General features: G+C 42.6%; 1 protein-coding gene across 3 annotated transcripts in view; it reads left to right on the top strand.

Annotated features, from left to right (window-relative positions):
* The first annotated feature begins 7,181 nt into the window (after positions 1-7,181).
* The window catches only part of FBXL17 (F-box and leucine rich repeat protein 17), a 478,885-nt gene continuing 469,600 nt past the window's right edge, over positions 7,182-16,466 (top strand). For all 3 annotated transcript variants that reach the window (XM_060143363.1, XM_060143362.1, XM_060143364.1), the window contains exon 1: positions 7,182-8,319. In XM_060143363.1, the coding sequence (XP_059999346.1) occupies positions 7,321-8,319 (999 nt within the window). In that variant the 5' untranslated portion in view covers positions 7,182-7,320. The remainder of the gene's footprint in view (positions 8,320-16,466) is intronic.

Genomic DNA, 16,466 nt, shown 5'->3' with positions numbered 1-16,466 from the left:
TGCCCTTTTAATCAGGTATGACAGGTCATTTTTATGGAAAAAGAAGGTTGATTTTACATACAGGACCAATACCTGTTAAGCCCACCTAGGAAAATTGACTTTCAGGGTCCCACGCCTACAAATGATAAGAAAATGTCATTTTCTGGCAAGCCAGGAAACAGTCTATTTTGAGGACCTCTAAAAGAGTGGAAGTCATCAAATTTATAGGTACTGCAGAAGAAATCTGGTGGAGAGAGGTTTGGGAACTTGATTTCTTAGCCTCAGGATAACAAATAATAGTAGCTTTTAAGAGTCCAGCCCAAGATTCCTTATGAAATTTCCCAGTCAGAAGTTTATTTGTGGCCTCAATGCTTAGTGCTTAAGTTTGAATAGCAAACTCAAGGAAGCTTGTATGGTTGGTTAACACTCTTGCTCACAAATTTTCTATAAAAGCCCCGTAGTAAATATTTTTAGCTTTGCAACAGGGCCAGGATCAGGGTGCAGTAAAATGTAGCAAAGCCTTGCCAAGCCATACTGGAGCCCGAGGCAAAAGGGAAAAAGGAAAAACAGTATTACTGGTCCTGTCTTCATTAAAAAATTTTGACATTTTGCTCAATTTGGGGGGGGGGGCATTCTTTTGATTTTAAAAAGTATGCATCAGAGCTTCCCTGGTGGCGCAGTGGTTGAGATTCCGCCTGCCAATGCAGGGGACACGAGTTCGTGCCCCGGTCCCGGAAGATCCCACATGCCGTGGAGCGGCTGGGCCCCTGAGCCATGGCCGCTGAGCCTGCGCGTCCGGAGCCTGTGCTCCGCAACAGAAAAAAGTACTTTATCATCCCTTTCTATATCCAAAGAGAAGTATCTACTCCCTGAGTGGTGACAAAGAATAACATCTTATCACTTGGCTAAGGAGGCAACATAAAACAAGAAAAATCCCATAATCCAGGGATTAATGAAGCCAGCCGTATCAGAAAGAGGATCAGAGGAGAGGTGGGAGTTACTTCACATCACCACTCCAGCCACTCTTCCTCTGTCTCCCACCTGCCCCAGGAGGGATGACACCTTGAATGGTTCTTTCAATCCCCGTAGTTTGTGGATCCTGGTTATGACTGTTTTATCTCTGGAAGGAGAGATAAAACCCATATTATAAAGGGAACAGGTTAGGAAGGGGCAACCTGATACTTGTGATCAGATTTGGGAGTGGAGCAAACAAATTTGGAGTATAGACATTTGATTGATTATTATACTGATACCACAAATTGTCAACATTTAGAATTGTGGCTTGCCATTTCTGAGTCACTAAAAGTAAATATTATTATCTCTCCTTTCTTTGTTTATTGTGAGCACATATATAACTATTCTAAAATTATACAATAAGAAACAAAAATGTTATTAAACTTAAGAGGGAAAAACATTAAATTGGTTAGGGAGTCACACATAACTTAATTCTTTCTAAAGGCCCTATTTTACCAGTTGAAACTAAGGAAATACCAGTTATAATATAGGAGATAGCTGGGCACAGAATTGAGGGAATGTAAACATGGTAGAACATCTTTGTGTTGTATTAATTTCATTTAAATAGAGGAAAAGATAAATATGTGAATCTTAAGCAAAAAAAAAAAAGTCAAATAAACCCCTACATTTGCCTCAATTACCACATTAACTTATATAAAAGTGGGAGAACAATGAATTCGTTGTATTAACTCTTGGTTAATTGTTTCCTTTCATGAGCTTGAATTAATCTTCGGAGAGTTATGGATAATTGATTATTTCACTTTCTCTTTCTCCCATTAAATTGCATGAAGTCTTAGTTTCACAGGACTGCTTGATGAATACATTTTCTATTCCCACAATAACGAAGTACCACAAATGGAGTGATTTAAAACAACACCTTTTTATTATTTCATAGTTCTGTAGGTCAGAAATCCTGGCGTGGGCTCAGCCGGAGTCTCTGCTTCCCATGGGGCTGGAATCAAGGCATCAGTGGGGCTGTGCTCCCTTGTTGTTCGGGCTCTTCTTCCATGCTTATGCATTTGTTGGCAGAATTCAGAATTCTGTAGGATGGAGGGCTGGTCTTCTCACTGGCTATCAGCCAGGTGCAGCCCTCTCCTCAACGTGAGAGTTTGCTTCTTTAAGGCCAAAGGTAAAGCAACCGCTGCTGCTTTGAATCTCCTTTATTCTGACTTCCAGACAGTCTTTAAAGATTTCACATGACTACATCAGGCCCACCCAGAATAATTTCCCTTTAAAGTGCAACTGATTAGCGACTTTAGGTGCTGGTGATTCAAGGGTAAACAAAGTAGGCCTTAATTCTGGTGATAGTCAACTAATACTAAAAGAAAATACCACAGCTGCAGACTCTGGTAACTGCTGTAAAGGAAATGAACAGGGTGGTATGACACCAGGGAAAATCTTTTGTGACGGGAGGTGGTACCTGGGCTGAGACCTGGAAGATGAGCACGAATCAGTCATGGGAAGAACTGAGGGAAAACCAGTGACGTACCAGTTGCACTTTTATATTGTGCCTGAAACAAACAATTAAATAGTACAGATCAGTTCCTTAAGGGAATTCTCTGAAAGCCTGCTAAGTTATCTTTATCTTTGGCTTTGAGTATTGCAGCAAAAACGCAATTCAATAATGGATTAAATTTATTGAACACTTGGGGTTTTGCATGATTTCCAGATGCATAAACAATGTCTTCTGCCCCCAGAGTGTCCTTTTAGGTCATCCATTGCACCTACCACAATCAGTGGGACCAATGGCACATTAACTGATCTCTACTTACATCACTGGTGCCATAGGATGTTTTAGCCATTAATAACAACCATCATTAGCCAACTGTAAGCATGAAAGCTTTTTATATGTGGGTGTGTTTTTATAGGCAAATGTGAATTTCAAAGTGAGTACATATATTCTATATCAGCAAAGAAGAAAGAAAAGGCTTTTATTTTAAACTGTTTTCAACATTTTAAATTTATGTGCTGGCTTTCAGTGTGAATCTATGTTATAATACATATCTACTCCAGGTTTGAATTTTATTCAAATATGTAAATATTTTATATTGTAGAATCCATTATTTCACCACAATGTTATACACTGAAATAAGTCATATGAATATATATGTTGCTATTTTGGGGTTCTTCATTTCTTCCCTACCCATCATCCCCTCCTCTCTACCTAATTCATAAGTAAGTTACTAAATCCTGAAAACTCTGGGCTTCCCTGGTGGCGCAGAGGTTGAGAGTCCGCCTGCCGATGCAGGGGACACGGGTTCGTGTCCCAGTCCGGGAGGATCCCACGTGCCGCGGAGCGGCTGGGCCCGTGAGCCATGGCCGCTGAGCCTGCGCATCCGGAGCCTGTGCTCCGCAACCGGAGAGGCCACAACAGTGAGAGGCTCGCATACAGCAAAAAAAAAAAAAAAAAAAAAAAAAAAATCCTGAAAACTCCACATAAAAAGTGTTTCTCAATCCCACCCCTACTTCATTATCTCCACCATGCTGGCCTTAATTCATGCTTTTAAGGCCCATCCATTGATCTTTCAAACAGTCTTAACTGGTCTTCCTGCTAAGAGCCTCTTCCTACTTTAGTCCATTTTCTATACAGTTGCCAGATTATCCTCCTAAAAACTGAGCAAAGTCCCTGTCCTCATGGAGTTTACACTCTTCCCCTGGAGACTAAAAGTGAAAAATATAACAAAACAGACATGTGCTAATGAGATATAAAGAAAATAAAAGCACTGTAAGAGGAAAAGTAAAGGAAGGTGTAATTTTATTTCAGTTTAATTGAGATACAATTGACATACAGCACTATAAAATTTAAGGTGTACAGCATAAAGAGGGAGTAATTTTAGACAGGGTGGTGACATTTGATTATAACAAACGTTAATGCTCTCCAGCCAAAGACCAACAGGAGCACACCCATAGTTGAACCAAGTTGAGTTTACTGACTTGTTACAAAAAGGCACATAGCACATGTGAGGAATTGTGGAGAGTCTCAATAAAAAGGTGTAAAAGACTTAAAGGATTGGGCTTGTGCTTGGTGATTTTGAGGAAGGTTTAAGGCTTTGCTCTGGATTGGATGCTGTCAGGAAGCAGAGGTTATTCTATGATTGGATATTTTAATAATTGTTATCTAGAAGGTAGGAAGAGTGGAGCAAGGCTTAGGTTATAATTGGTCAAGAAACAGTAATCACATATATTAGGCAGAATGTTTGGTCATTTTTGTGGTTTGGAGTGTTCTTGTGTTGGTTGTGTTCAGACATGATTACAGAGGCATCTTATTTTTTTCTTGTCTGTTATGATCACAGAGTGGCCATGTTCGATGTTGATGTTTTGTGAGACTGTTTTTGTACAACAGAACACTCAAACCTAGTTGAGAATGCCAGTAACACCAAGGCCTAGCAAATAGTTCCAGGCCAGCTCCTGGTTGTTCAGGCTGCTTTCCTTTTTCTCATTAAAAAGGTCATCCAGTGCTATAATTATCTCTAAATTGCAATTTATTACTCTTACTCATAATTCTGTCTCCTGAATATTTAGAATACTTATCAGTATTAACTTAGGGTAATGAGTTCTAAAACTCATTATAGCTCTGGTGGCAATAGGAGTAGCTTGATCCTTATTAAAACATATGAAACCCTCTGCTACATGCTGTGGTACAGCAGCCACCTGCTTGTGGCTGAATGGCTCTGGAACTGGAAGAACCAGTGCTGTATATTTCAGAAACCACTTCAAAAGTCTCAGAGTCACTTGCCTCACCTCTGAAAACAAGAAGCTGTAGTTAGATTTTATGTGTAGTTCTGATAGGTCTGCATGGTGCCAGGCTGTTTGTGTAGTAATCACATGGGGAGCTTGTTAAAATCACGTAAAAATTCTAGGCCTCCAACTCCAGGGTCTAATTCAGCCTAAATTTTTTGAGATTCCTTCATGTTGTTTCCCTCCCTCCCTTCCTTTTAATTGCTGAGTAGCGTTCTATCGAACGAGCATACCAGTTTAGCCATTCTTCTACTGATGGACATCTAGGTTGTTTGTAGATTTTAATTATCATGAATAAAGCTGCTATGAACATTTTTGCACAAGTCTTTTTGTGTGTATAGCTTTTATTTTTCTTCGATAAATACCTATAAGTGGAATTGCTAGGTCATAATGTGTGTTTAATTTATATGAAGCTAATGGGTCCACAATTTTGACACAGAGAGAGTAAAAAGAAGGCTTAGAACACACTCTCCTTTTGCTCAAAGTGTAGCCTGGAAGAGATGCAAAGGATTTGTTATAAGGCCTCAGGTAACCCTGTCACTCCTAACCTCCCTTCCTCACCAGTGAAGCTCTGGGGCCCTGAAAGAATCCTTTAAAGTCAGAGGGATGAAAGCTGTGTGGATAATACCTGCAGGTAAATGTAGTTTGGGCAGTGCCTTGATAGAAATGTATGTTAAACCCTTTGATGAATCTTTGCCTCTAGGTTTCTTGGAATTCCATCTCACTGTTCTTAAGCTGAGAAAGGGAGATCCCTGAATGCTGGCAGACCAAAAATAAAAGTGATTCCTGACAAAGAGGCCTCTATTAGCAAAGGTTTGATGGTACGTTGGGTGAAGGTGGGGTGAGGCTGGCCACTGTGGTGGGAAAGTCAGGCATGCTCAAACAAAGGTTTCTACGCTGACAGGCCTTGAATATTGCAATACTGCTTCCTCAGTCAGTTCTCTCAGTTACCCTTAGTAGCTTTTAAAAACATCGGCCACCTTCCACCCTTCAGTATGTAACCAGGCTCCACTTAAAGTAGAGACCATTTGAAAGGAACTCTTTCACTTTCTTGCCAAAAATGTCCACCTATCTGTATTCAACCTTGATCTATCTTTTCCTCCTTCCTTCCAGTCACAGTGAAGACGGTATCCCTCCCAAGGTAATCGTCACTCCATCTTCTCAGGGGCCTTGTTGTATTATCTCTTCTCATTTCCCTACTTCCTCCTTTATATTGGCTCATTCCCATCAGCATGTCCAATTCCTTGCAAAAGCCTCTCCCGATTTCTCCCTTGTGAAAACTAACCTTCTCTCAACACCAGGTACTGCTCCTAGTTATTGCCTTCTTTCTCTGGTCTCATTGTAGGCAAATCTTCTAAAGGGTTGTCTGCCAAGACTATTTCCTCTTTTTCATCTGGGTCTCCCAAGTCTGCCTAGAACCTTTTATCTTAGAGCAGGCACTGCATAATCATTTTTAAAGTACTGTACCTGATGGATGGATAGATGGGACTTGGAGGGTGCAGACGATAAAGTCATCCATAGCTTGCAGCCTGGGATGTTGGATGACTAACTGGGTTGAAAAAACTGTTTATCTTTCTGGTGTGTATAAATAATTTGATATATGCTTTCATTCTGAAATAAAGTTATGGAAAGTCAGTAGTCTGTCACAAGCAACAAGTATGCAAACAAGTGGAGAAACACTGCAGTGCCGCACTACCTGCTGTTAGTTCCTTACGTGAGAACTAGAGTCCTCACCAGCCCAGGGCCGCGCATCTGCCACTCCACCCGAGGGGCCGCCGGGGACCCAAGTCGGCCTTCAGGCGGAATCGAGTTTACCTATTCTTCGTGGCCCGGGTCTCCGAGTCGGGAGGTGGGGGTGAAAGAAAGAGCCGAGCGGCTCCCGGCCAATGGCAGTCCTTGAACTTATACCTAGAGACGTCAGCGCGGCAGTGCAAACGGATGCCACACAGCTGGCTCGGAAGCTTCTCCTCCCGCCCCACAAAAGGGGCGTGGGCTACGCGAAACCTTGGGCGACGGGAGGGAAGGGCGCGCGCAGCTCCCCGCGAGCCCCGCACCCTCGCCGGCCCGCTTCCCAGAAGTCCCCACCCGTCCCGGGTGAGCAGCCGGGCGCCCGCGCCCCCGCCCCGAGCGCGCCGCTACCGCGGCTCCGCCCCCTCCCCGAGCCGGTCGCGCGCTCCTGCGGCTCCGAGCTGTGTCGCGGGCGCGCGCGCCGCCAGCGGAGCCGCAGTTAAAATGGTCCGAGCCGGACCCCGCGTTCCCCCTGCAGCCGTACTGACTGACTGAGCCGGCAGGCTCGCTCCCTCCGTCGCGTCCCCAAAGCTCGCGCCCATCGTTCTCCCGGCTTCCCGGGGCAAAGCATGTAGCCCCCATCCGGCGCCAGACCGGCCCGCAGCTGACGCCCACCCCCCCCACCGTCGCGTGTGTGCCCGTGTGTGCGTGTGTGTGCGTGTGTGTGCGCAAGGCGGGCGACCCCGCCGCCCGCCGCGGGCCCGAGGCCCAGCCAGAGAGGGGCCTGCCTCGCTGCCGGGAGCCCGGCTGTCCGGGCCTCCCTACTTCTCTATCCCGGTCCCCCTCCTCGGGGCCTTCTATATGGGCCACCTTCTCTCGAAGGAGCCGCGTAACCGCCCAAGCCAGAAGAGGCCTCGCTGTTGCAGCTGGTGCCGCCGCCGCCGCCCTCTCCTCAGGCTGCCCCGCCGGACCCCGGCCAAGGCGCCCCCCCAGCCGGCGGCGCCCCGGAGCCGGGACTGCTTCTTCCGCGGGCCCTGCATGCTCTGCTTCATCGTGCACAGCCCCGGCGCGCCCGCCCCCGCCGGCCCAGAGGAGGAGCCGCCGCTCTCGCCGCCGCCGCCGCCGCCGCGGGACGGGGCCTACGCCGCGGCCGCCTCCTCGCAGCACCTGGCGCGGCGCTACGCGGCCCTGGCCGCCGAGGACTGCGCCGCCGCCGCCCGCCGCTTCCTGCTATCTTCGGCCGCCGCCGCCGCCGCCGCCGCTGCTTCGGCCTCGTCGCCCGCCTCCTGCTGCAAAGAGCTGGGGCTGGCCGCGGCAGCCGCCTGGGAACAGCAGGGCCGGAGCCTCTTCTTGGCCAGCCTGGGGCCCGTGCGCTTCCTGGGGCCGCCTGCCGCCGTGCAGCTCTTCCGGGGGCCGCCGCCGCCGGCCGAGCCCCCCACGCCTCCCGAGATGGTGTGCAAGCGGAAGGGGGCCGGGGTCCCCGCCTGCACCCCCTGTAAGCAGCCCCGCTGTGGCGGGGGGGCCTGCGGCGGCGGCGGCGGCAGCGGAGGAGGAGGAGGACCTGCGGGGGGAGGCGCCTCGCCGCCGCGGCCCCCCGACGCCAGCTGCTGCCAGGGCCCAGAGCAGCCACCGCAGCCTCTCTGCTCCCAGCGCTCCTCTCCCACTTCGGAAGGTGCCCCCACAGAGGCCGGTGGGAACGCCGTCCGAGCGGGGGGCACCGCCCCCTCGCCCGCCCAGCAGCACCACGAATGCGGCGACGCGGACTGTCAGGAGACCCCCGAAAATCCGTGCGACTGTCATAGGGAGCCATCCCCCGAAACCCCAGACATCAATCAGCTGCCGCCATCCATCCTGCTCAAGGTGGGTCCGGGCGGGTGGCGCGGGGATGCGCGCTGCCCCCCCAACCCCGGCCCCCGCCTCGGAGGTTTTCTCTCTCCTCCCTCTAAGCACGGAGGAGGGGGTTCCCTGACAGCCGGAGACGTCCGAAGGGGAGATTGGGAAGCCAATGGGGAGGATGCCTATGGCATATTATTGAAGTAGAAAAACTTGGAGTCTACTAAATGTCTTTTAATAGCTTGGGTCTGTTGCGCATAATTCAGGGTTCATCTATTATTAGATTCCCAGCCCAGTGGTTTAGAAACTATTCGTAAGTTTTGTGTGAAATATTGTTTTATCACTTGAGCAGTTTACACTGACTGGGTGAAGACTTTGTATATTCGTGTTTGAAAGTCTTCAAACAGTATTTTCAGGTTTGATAGCTGCTAGTTGATGTCAAAAACAGTTAATTTTATTGATCATTTACCATGATCAGGCACTGTGCCAGAGCTTTATATACATAATATCTCATTTAATCCTTCAGTTAACGTTGTGAGAGAAATATTGTTAACATCCTTACTTTATACAAGAAGAAACTGATATTTCAGTGCCATGTGCCTACAGTAGTAAGTCAGGCAGAAGTGGTCTTTGCTCCTACGGAGCTTACAGTCTAGTGGGGCTTGAAGAGGTTGAATGACTTGCCCAAGGTCACACACAGACAGTAAGGGGCAGATCTGGGGAATTTAGGCCTGCCTGACTTGAAAACCCTTTTATTTATGCTGTGTTGTATTACCTTTGTACATTTTAACCCTTACATAAAAGCATACAGATTACCAGAAGGTAAGGACAAATGTATTTTTTGTTGGGGGATAGATGAGTGGGGGAAGAGGTAGGTGTCTTGTGGGAGCCTTGTCTCGCAACTACTAAGTAAAATTTGCAATTTTGTCAATGCTAGTGCTAGTCACGTAGTTATGTGATAGTTTGTAGTAAGCTATTATTAAAAAGTTATTTTTTCCCTCATTTTCTCTCTTCTCTCCCACCCCCACATCTGCAGCTTTCTGAAGCTTAATAAATATAAACCTGGTTACTCAGTGTGGATGATATTTAAGACTAGATAGAAAAACCTAGATAAGAATTTGGCTACTTTTATTGTTACTGAAGTAAGTGTCCTCAATTATAATTGTTGACAGTATAATTATATACTGTCAACAATATACTTTGATTAGACTTCTTGCATATTTGTAATCCTGTGTGTTTGGGTCTGTTTTATTGTGATATTAATATTTTTGTAAATAATATAGCAAAGGAGTGGGAAAGCTTACCTTTTCCTTGTGTCCAAATGTAATTGTTTAATTTACAGAGGTGTATTTTTGGAGGAGTAATCGCCACCTCTGTATGTTCAGGGTGTGCATTTTAGGGCGGAGGAAACATTCTTGAACCTTTTAAATTAGTGGATGACATGGACAAATTAAATATCAGCGAATACTTGGTATAGAGGTTTGATTGCTGTCTTGTTTGGTAAGTAAGACTGTTTAAAAACAAAACAAAAACCAGGTACTTCCCACTTTCTACCTAAACCATTATTATTTCATGAAATAGAGAATATTAATACAAAAATAAAAGAAAGAAAAAAAAGGTGGTAGGACATGATTTCATAATAAAGAGACTTACATAGAATAAGTTTATTTCATTTGCTACATTGTTCTTTTCCACATTTTTGCTAGGGACTGTTGAAAACCTGATCTAAGGGACATTTGGGGAAATTACTCATTGGACTTACCTATTGTGTTGGAGTATTTAGACATGTTATATAGATTTCCATTACTTGTATTAGAAACTTGGATAAAGATACTCTGTGTGGTTTTCATGGTCCTGGTGGTGTTCAGCACAGAGTGAGTCAGACTGTCTGGAATGAATTGAAATCGAAGTTTTTTAGTGTTTACCAACCGAAGTAGAACTTTTGGGGATAAGGCTTTGGGGGGCAGAGGCTCTGGTGACACAGATAGTGTTCATTGCTCTATCTTCTCCCCTAAGTACAGTGCCTGGCATTTAATAGCACTCAGTAAATATTGATGAACAAGTGAATGACCAGGTTGTTAGGAAGTCTGGGCTGAGACTCTGGGTGAATATGCCATGCCAGTAAGGGAAGTCTCTAAGGAGTGTTTCTATCCTGAGTTGTTGTTTTGAGCCACAGTAGAGCCATTGGATGGTGAAGAGTTTCTGGCTCTGTTTAGGCATGGAGAAGAGAAGACTTAGGGAGCTATGACAATTTTCTTTACAGTACCAGAGAGTTGTTGCATAGAGAGGCACAAATCCATTATCCCCATTAGAAAGTATGTCCTACTCCCCTGATAATGGGCGATAACTTCTATAATTGTATTGCTGTGGCCTTTGTACCAGAAGTTACTACAGTTGTAGAAAAGGGGGATGTGGAGGGGAGAGAGTTTGGGAGAGAGACGTGAGGAAATGTGATTCAAAGATGTTTTTAGGGAAGTTGACTCAAACTGCCATACTTGCTCAGTTTTTTCCAGGTATGGCAACAGCAAAAGAAAACTAAATTCTTTCTACTGTGGTTCATAGGCAGATTTTTTGGCCCAATATCAATAGGGCTTTTTCTTTTTCAATTTTACTTTTATGTAAGTAGTATTACTTGTTTTAAAATATTCAAATAATGCCCGTAAAGCAGAAGTTGGCCTTGGTTCACCCCCTACTCTCCTATCTAGTTTTCTCTCCAGAGGTCACTAACCACTGTTATCAGTTTAGATTTTTCCTCTAGACTTGTACTGTGGAGTACAGTAGCCGCTAGCCACATGTTGCTATTTAAATTTAAAGTAGTTAAAATGAAATAAAATTTAAAATTCAGTTTCTTAGTCACAGTAGCTGCATTTCAGGGATCAGTAGTCATGCGTGGCTGGCAGCTACTGTACTGGACTGTGCAGTTCCAGAATATTTTTTTCTTTGTAGAGAGCCCTGTGTAAAACTTCATAGCCTTTCGTAAATGGCATCAAAATGTACATGTTCTGCAATTGTTTTCATTAACAGTATGATTTGGAGGGTTTTTTTAATTAGTGAGTGTATGGTTTCCTTCATTCTTTTTAACTGTTGTATAGTATCCCATAGTATTATGCCATACTCTATTTATTTCAGTATGGTATAATTGGATGTTTTCAATCTATTACTATTGTAAACAATGCTAATAGATGTTTTCTATGCACATGTGGTCATTTTTCTAGGGTAGATTTCAAGAAGTGGAATTTCAGGGTTGAAGAATGTGATTCTCTGAAAATTTAAAAAGTCCTTTCTAACTGTAGGAGCTCTGTAAAGATGAAATGATTTTTTTCTTAAAATGGTGAACTTCATTGGAAATCATAGTTATGTAACTTCAGGAAGAGACCTTTGAGGTCATCTTGTCACTCCCTACTTCTTATGCATGAAGAAACAGGCCTGTAGAAGTGATATGGCTTACCCCAAGACATTTCAGATAGTGAATGGCAGACCCTGGGCTAGAACCCAGCTCAGTGTTTCCAGGTTTAGAGATCTTTTCAACATATGGTGTAAAAGGGCTTAAATAGTCTTCTCTCAGAAATTTATGAAAGAGATTCCTGAATTAGGGAGTGGGGGGAAGCTTATACCAGCCAACATCTAACCATTATGAGTCAGAGGCTAATTTTATAATTGGGTCTGTAAGGTTGAATTGTGTCTTTAATTATTAGAAATTTGAGAAGCAGGGACTGGCTCTTCAAAGGTCAGCTGTGGGAATAGCATTTTCTAAAGTACTTAAGCCTGTTACATATGATCTTGGACTGGTAAATGGATTGTTTTGGATCACATAAGCTAGCTTCAGTCTTTGCTACCTGTTGCCTTTATTACTTTAAGCAACCTTACCTACTGATATCACAATTATATTTTTATGTAGTGGATCCACTATAACAGTTTTACCAAATGATAGCAATGGAATATTTTTCTTTAAGTAGTAGCTATTTGAGTAACTGGGTATTTTGAATCTATATTTAAATTTTAGAGGCTTTGTATGGTATATATTTAGATATCTTGCTCTCTGTCAGCAGACCATTTCTTTCCAAAGGAAACCAGGTGAGAGACCCAAAATCTATCACCATCATTAGAAAACCACTTCACCATGAATGCATCTCTGATAATGTATCAGTAGTTGTTAAATTTGTATTTTTATAGCTTTATTATGAACAGGTTGCTTTAGTGATCGAGGAAGAGTTTTATAAGAGAAGTGTGCTTTGGAGGAAAGCTTATGTATCTGATCTATTTTTTTCAAATATGAAAACAAGGATAAAAGCAATGACAATGGGAGTTGAAGAAAAAAAGTGATGCGACTTTTTGAAGCTTTGAATGTAGATTACTAGTGGGTAAGAGGAGCTAAGTTACATGTAGCTTTTCATGAGTGCTTTGACTTAAGGCCCCAGTACCAGATAAATTCTGGAAAGTATGGCTCTGGAGTTCTAGGGATGGTTTAGCCAGTGCTAAAATGGAGTGTCCTTAGGAAGTCAGGTTCAAGATTGTTCTTTGCTGGAGAATGCCTAGTAATCTTGGATAATTTAATCAAATCAGGCTACCAAAAGGTGAGATTTTTTTTCTTCTCATTTTGAGAAGGCTATACATTTTGGCGCCTTGTAAAGAGTAGCTGTCAAGGGGAGTAACCTTAAGCTGTTCTTTACCAACATAAGATACCAAGTTGTATAAATGATAGGGAATGTAAGGGAAGATATGTGAAGGCAAATATGGAAGCATTTAATATTAAAATAATAGTTTCTTAAAAAGTTACTTACCTTTGGTTAAATATCCTGTTTTATGCTTATCAAGAATCTTGAAGCAACAAACATATATTGTCCAGCACTGGGAAATATAGCCATTATTTTGTAATGACTTTAAATGGAGTATAACTGTAAAAATATTGAATCACTATGTTGTACACCTGAAACTAATATAATATTGTGAATCAACTATACTTCAATTAGAAATAAAGAATCTTGCCCAAGTCTTGGCCAATTTGGTGTTCAAGTGATGTGGTAAGGGCATCCATGTGGTGGAAGAAGCTAGCAACAGTGATGGGAGATTGGTTACATACATAGATACATGCATGCATTCCCTCGCTCTGCCCTCTGAGAGGATCTTTGAGCAGCAATACGCAAGACAGTGAGTACACTTAGTGTCCAGATCTTAGCTTCTAAATATCATTCTCTGCTAAAAGGAATCAGTGTTCCTTGGAGAAATGACTGATTCCAGGACTGGGACAAGTAAAGCACAAGATGAGCTTGGAATATTTTGAGCCAGAATGCATGGAAGTGCTCAGAGAATAATGGAGATATGTCAAAAGAACACATTATTTCATAGTGTCTCCTCCCAAAATACTTAAAAAAAAGTCTTGTTTTATTGAATTTTGTGACTGGCTTTCGAATAAAACTTATTCTTGTGTAAATACCTGACTTTGCTATAGACTAACACTCTATGTAGTAGCAGTTGGGGGTTTTATTAGTTTGCTGTGCTTTAAATTTTAATGATTAAATTGTGAGAAATTGTTTTACAGATTAGGAAATAGTTTTAGAATCTGTGACTTCCCTATGGCTGTACGGTTAGAAAAATACCAGAAAGGGAATTCCCTGGAGGTCCAGTGGTTAGGACTCACCGCTTTCACTGCCGGGGCCCAGGTTCAATCCTGGGTCGGAGAACTAAGATCCCCGCAAGCCCCGTGTGGCCAAAAAAAAAAAAAAGTACCAGAAATATGTTTTGTGTCTCTGTTTTTCTAAATGGTGCTTTATTCAACAGACTGTTTAGTAAATTTTACTCTCAAGCTTTTGGCAAGCAATATAAGTAGAATATTTAAGAAAGAGGCAAGATATGGTGTACATAGGAAAAAAATTGAAAAGGCCAAAAAAGTTAAACTGACAGAGAAGATAGTCAATATAAAATAGCTACACAGATTTACTTCTTATATTTCTATAACTTGCATACAGTCTGCATGCTCATAAGCCTTAACTCCTTTTTGTAGTAATATCTGATAGCACATAAGGTCTCTTCATCAAGAAATGAAATGGCCAAATGTAGGTGTTGGCATGGTTGATTTTTAAGTACTGTAAAGGTCTGTGGGATATGTATGACCAAATGTTAAGCAGTGATACGTTCTCTGGAAGATTTTTTAGTCTGAAGTATCTTCTGATACCTTATGTCAATGCCTCAGTCAAAAATAGAATCTTCAAGTTTTAGAAATATTTGGATATTGGCCTGGTAGTGATTAGTTCAGATTATATCAGTAATATGGCTTGTACATTTTCTGGTAATTAATAGCTTAGTTGCATTGTCCAGATCTGCCAGTAAAGATCAAGAATATTAAGCATGTTTTCAACCCAGGTCCTGACTAGAAGTCATTGTTGTTTCCCAATATCCATTCGCCTTATATTCTTTTTAGTAACAGTACCCATCGTGTTCTAGTTAGGCACATGATTACCTAACAAGAGACTTTCTTAGCCTCTCATATAAGGGTGGCTATGTGACTAAATATTGGATAGTAGAATGTGAGTGGAAGCAATGTATATGACTTCCAGATCACACTATAAAAGGCAGCTGCTTGTCCTTTGCTTCCTCTTCCCTTTCCCAGGGCTAGACCACCTGTATTAAAAGAATAACCCATTTTCAACCCTATAAATTAGGGCAGTGATGAAAGAGCAACAAGATATAAGATGATAGATCCCTCGATCTAATACAGCGTTAGAGTACCTACTTGGCTTGGACTTCTGTCACGCTCAAGACATTGCTAACAGGCCTGTGTTAAAGTAAGCAATTTCCTGGCTTGATGCAAGTGCCATTTCAGTTTTTTCATTGTCATTTTTTCCTCTTTCTTATTTAGCAAAAATGTTCCAGGCCAGTCCTTTACAGACCTATGTTCTCTTTCTTCAAAGCAACCTTTGAAATGTTCTTTCTCTTGAATCTCAGATGATCCAAAGATAATTCAGAAATGCCTTTGACCATATAATCTTGAAACCAGTGAATAAATCTCATGTCTTAGTGTCTCCCACAGAAACCTAGGTACATGTGCACAGATGTTTGTTAAATGAGTTAAGAAAATAGCATGGTGCATAGTAGTTTTTTTCTGAGGAGTTAGGATAGGGGCAAGATAGCGTTTTAATGACAGAAAGAAAAGTGGGAATATTTAAACACGTGTTAGTTAATTATTTCTGTTTAACAAATTATGCAGTTTAAAACCACAAACATTTATTATCTCATATTTTCTGTGGGTTAGAATCCCTTTGTGGCTTAGCTGGGTCCTTCTGATCCAAGGTCTCTTATGAGGTTATATTCAGGTGTTTGTTGGGGCTACTCGACTGGGACTTGAGAATTTTCACCCAAGCTTACTTGCATGGTTTTTGGCAGGCCTCGGGTCCTTACTGGCCGTTGGCCAGATGCTTAAGTTCCTTGCCATGCCATTTGGGCTTCTCCATAGGGCTAATCACATAGAGCAACAGAGTCAAGAACACTCAAAATGGAAGCCACAGTTTTCTTAATCTAATCTCTTCTGCCATACTCTGTTCATTAGAAGTGAGTCAGTAAATCCAGCTTACCCTCAAGAGGAGAGAATTACACAGGTGTAAATACCAGCAGGTGGGGTCATTGAGGGCCATTTTGTAGGTTGCCTACCACAAGCCATATGCAAAGATCTATTAAATATGCATTGGTATTTTAGCTGAGTATTTTGCCTTTTTACTTTTATCCATCTTTGCTGGTACTGGTTTTATCTTTACTCACTTATTAATTTCCTTTCACCTGAATAAATAAGACCCATCTAGATCTATCTAGATTAGTCAATTTTGTGTTAATGATAACAATCCTCTCACTTTTACAAAGGAGAAAACTAAGGTTCAAAGAAGGTACGATCAAAAGTCGGACATATTTTAAACAAGGTGTTTCTTGGTTCCGGTGACTATGTTCCACGAATCTTCTCTTTGTTAAGGGACAAATTAGCCCTTTAAAGCCATGTAGTCCTTTAACCTTAAACAAATGATCTAGTCTCTCTAAATCTCTCTAAATTCTCTCATCTATAAAATGAGGGGAACAAGCATTAAAAATATCCACCAGAGAGGGACTTCCAGCTTTGGCTGCCTGAAGAGTTTGGTGAATCGTCTCCACAAACACAAAACAAATATATATAAATTTTATATATTTATACA

This window comes from Lagenorhynchus albirostris, chromosome 3, assembly GCF_949774975.1.
Source record: "Lagenorhynchus albirostris chromosome 3, mLagAlb1.1, whole genome shotgun sequence".
NCBI classification, from domain to species: Eukaryota; Metazoa; Chordata; class Mammalia; order Artiodactyla; family Delphinidae; genus Lagenorhynchus; species Lagenorhynchus albirostris.
This window is presented reverse-complemented; position numbering and strand designations above follow the sequence as displayed.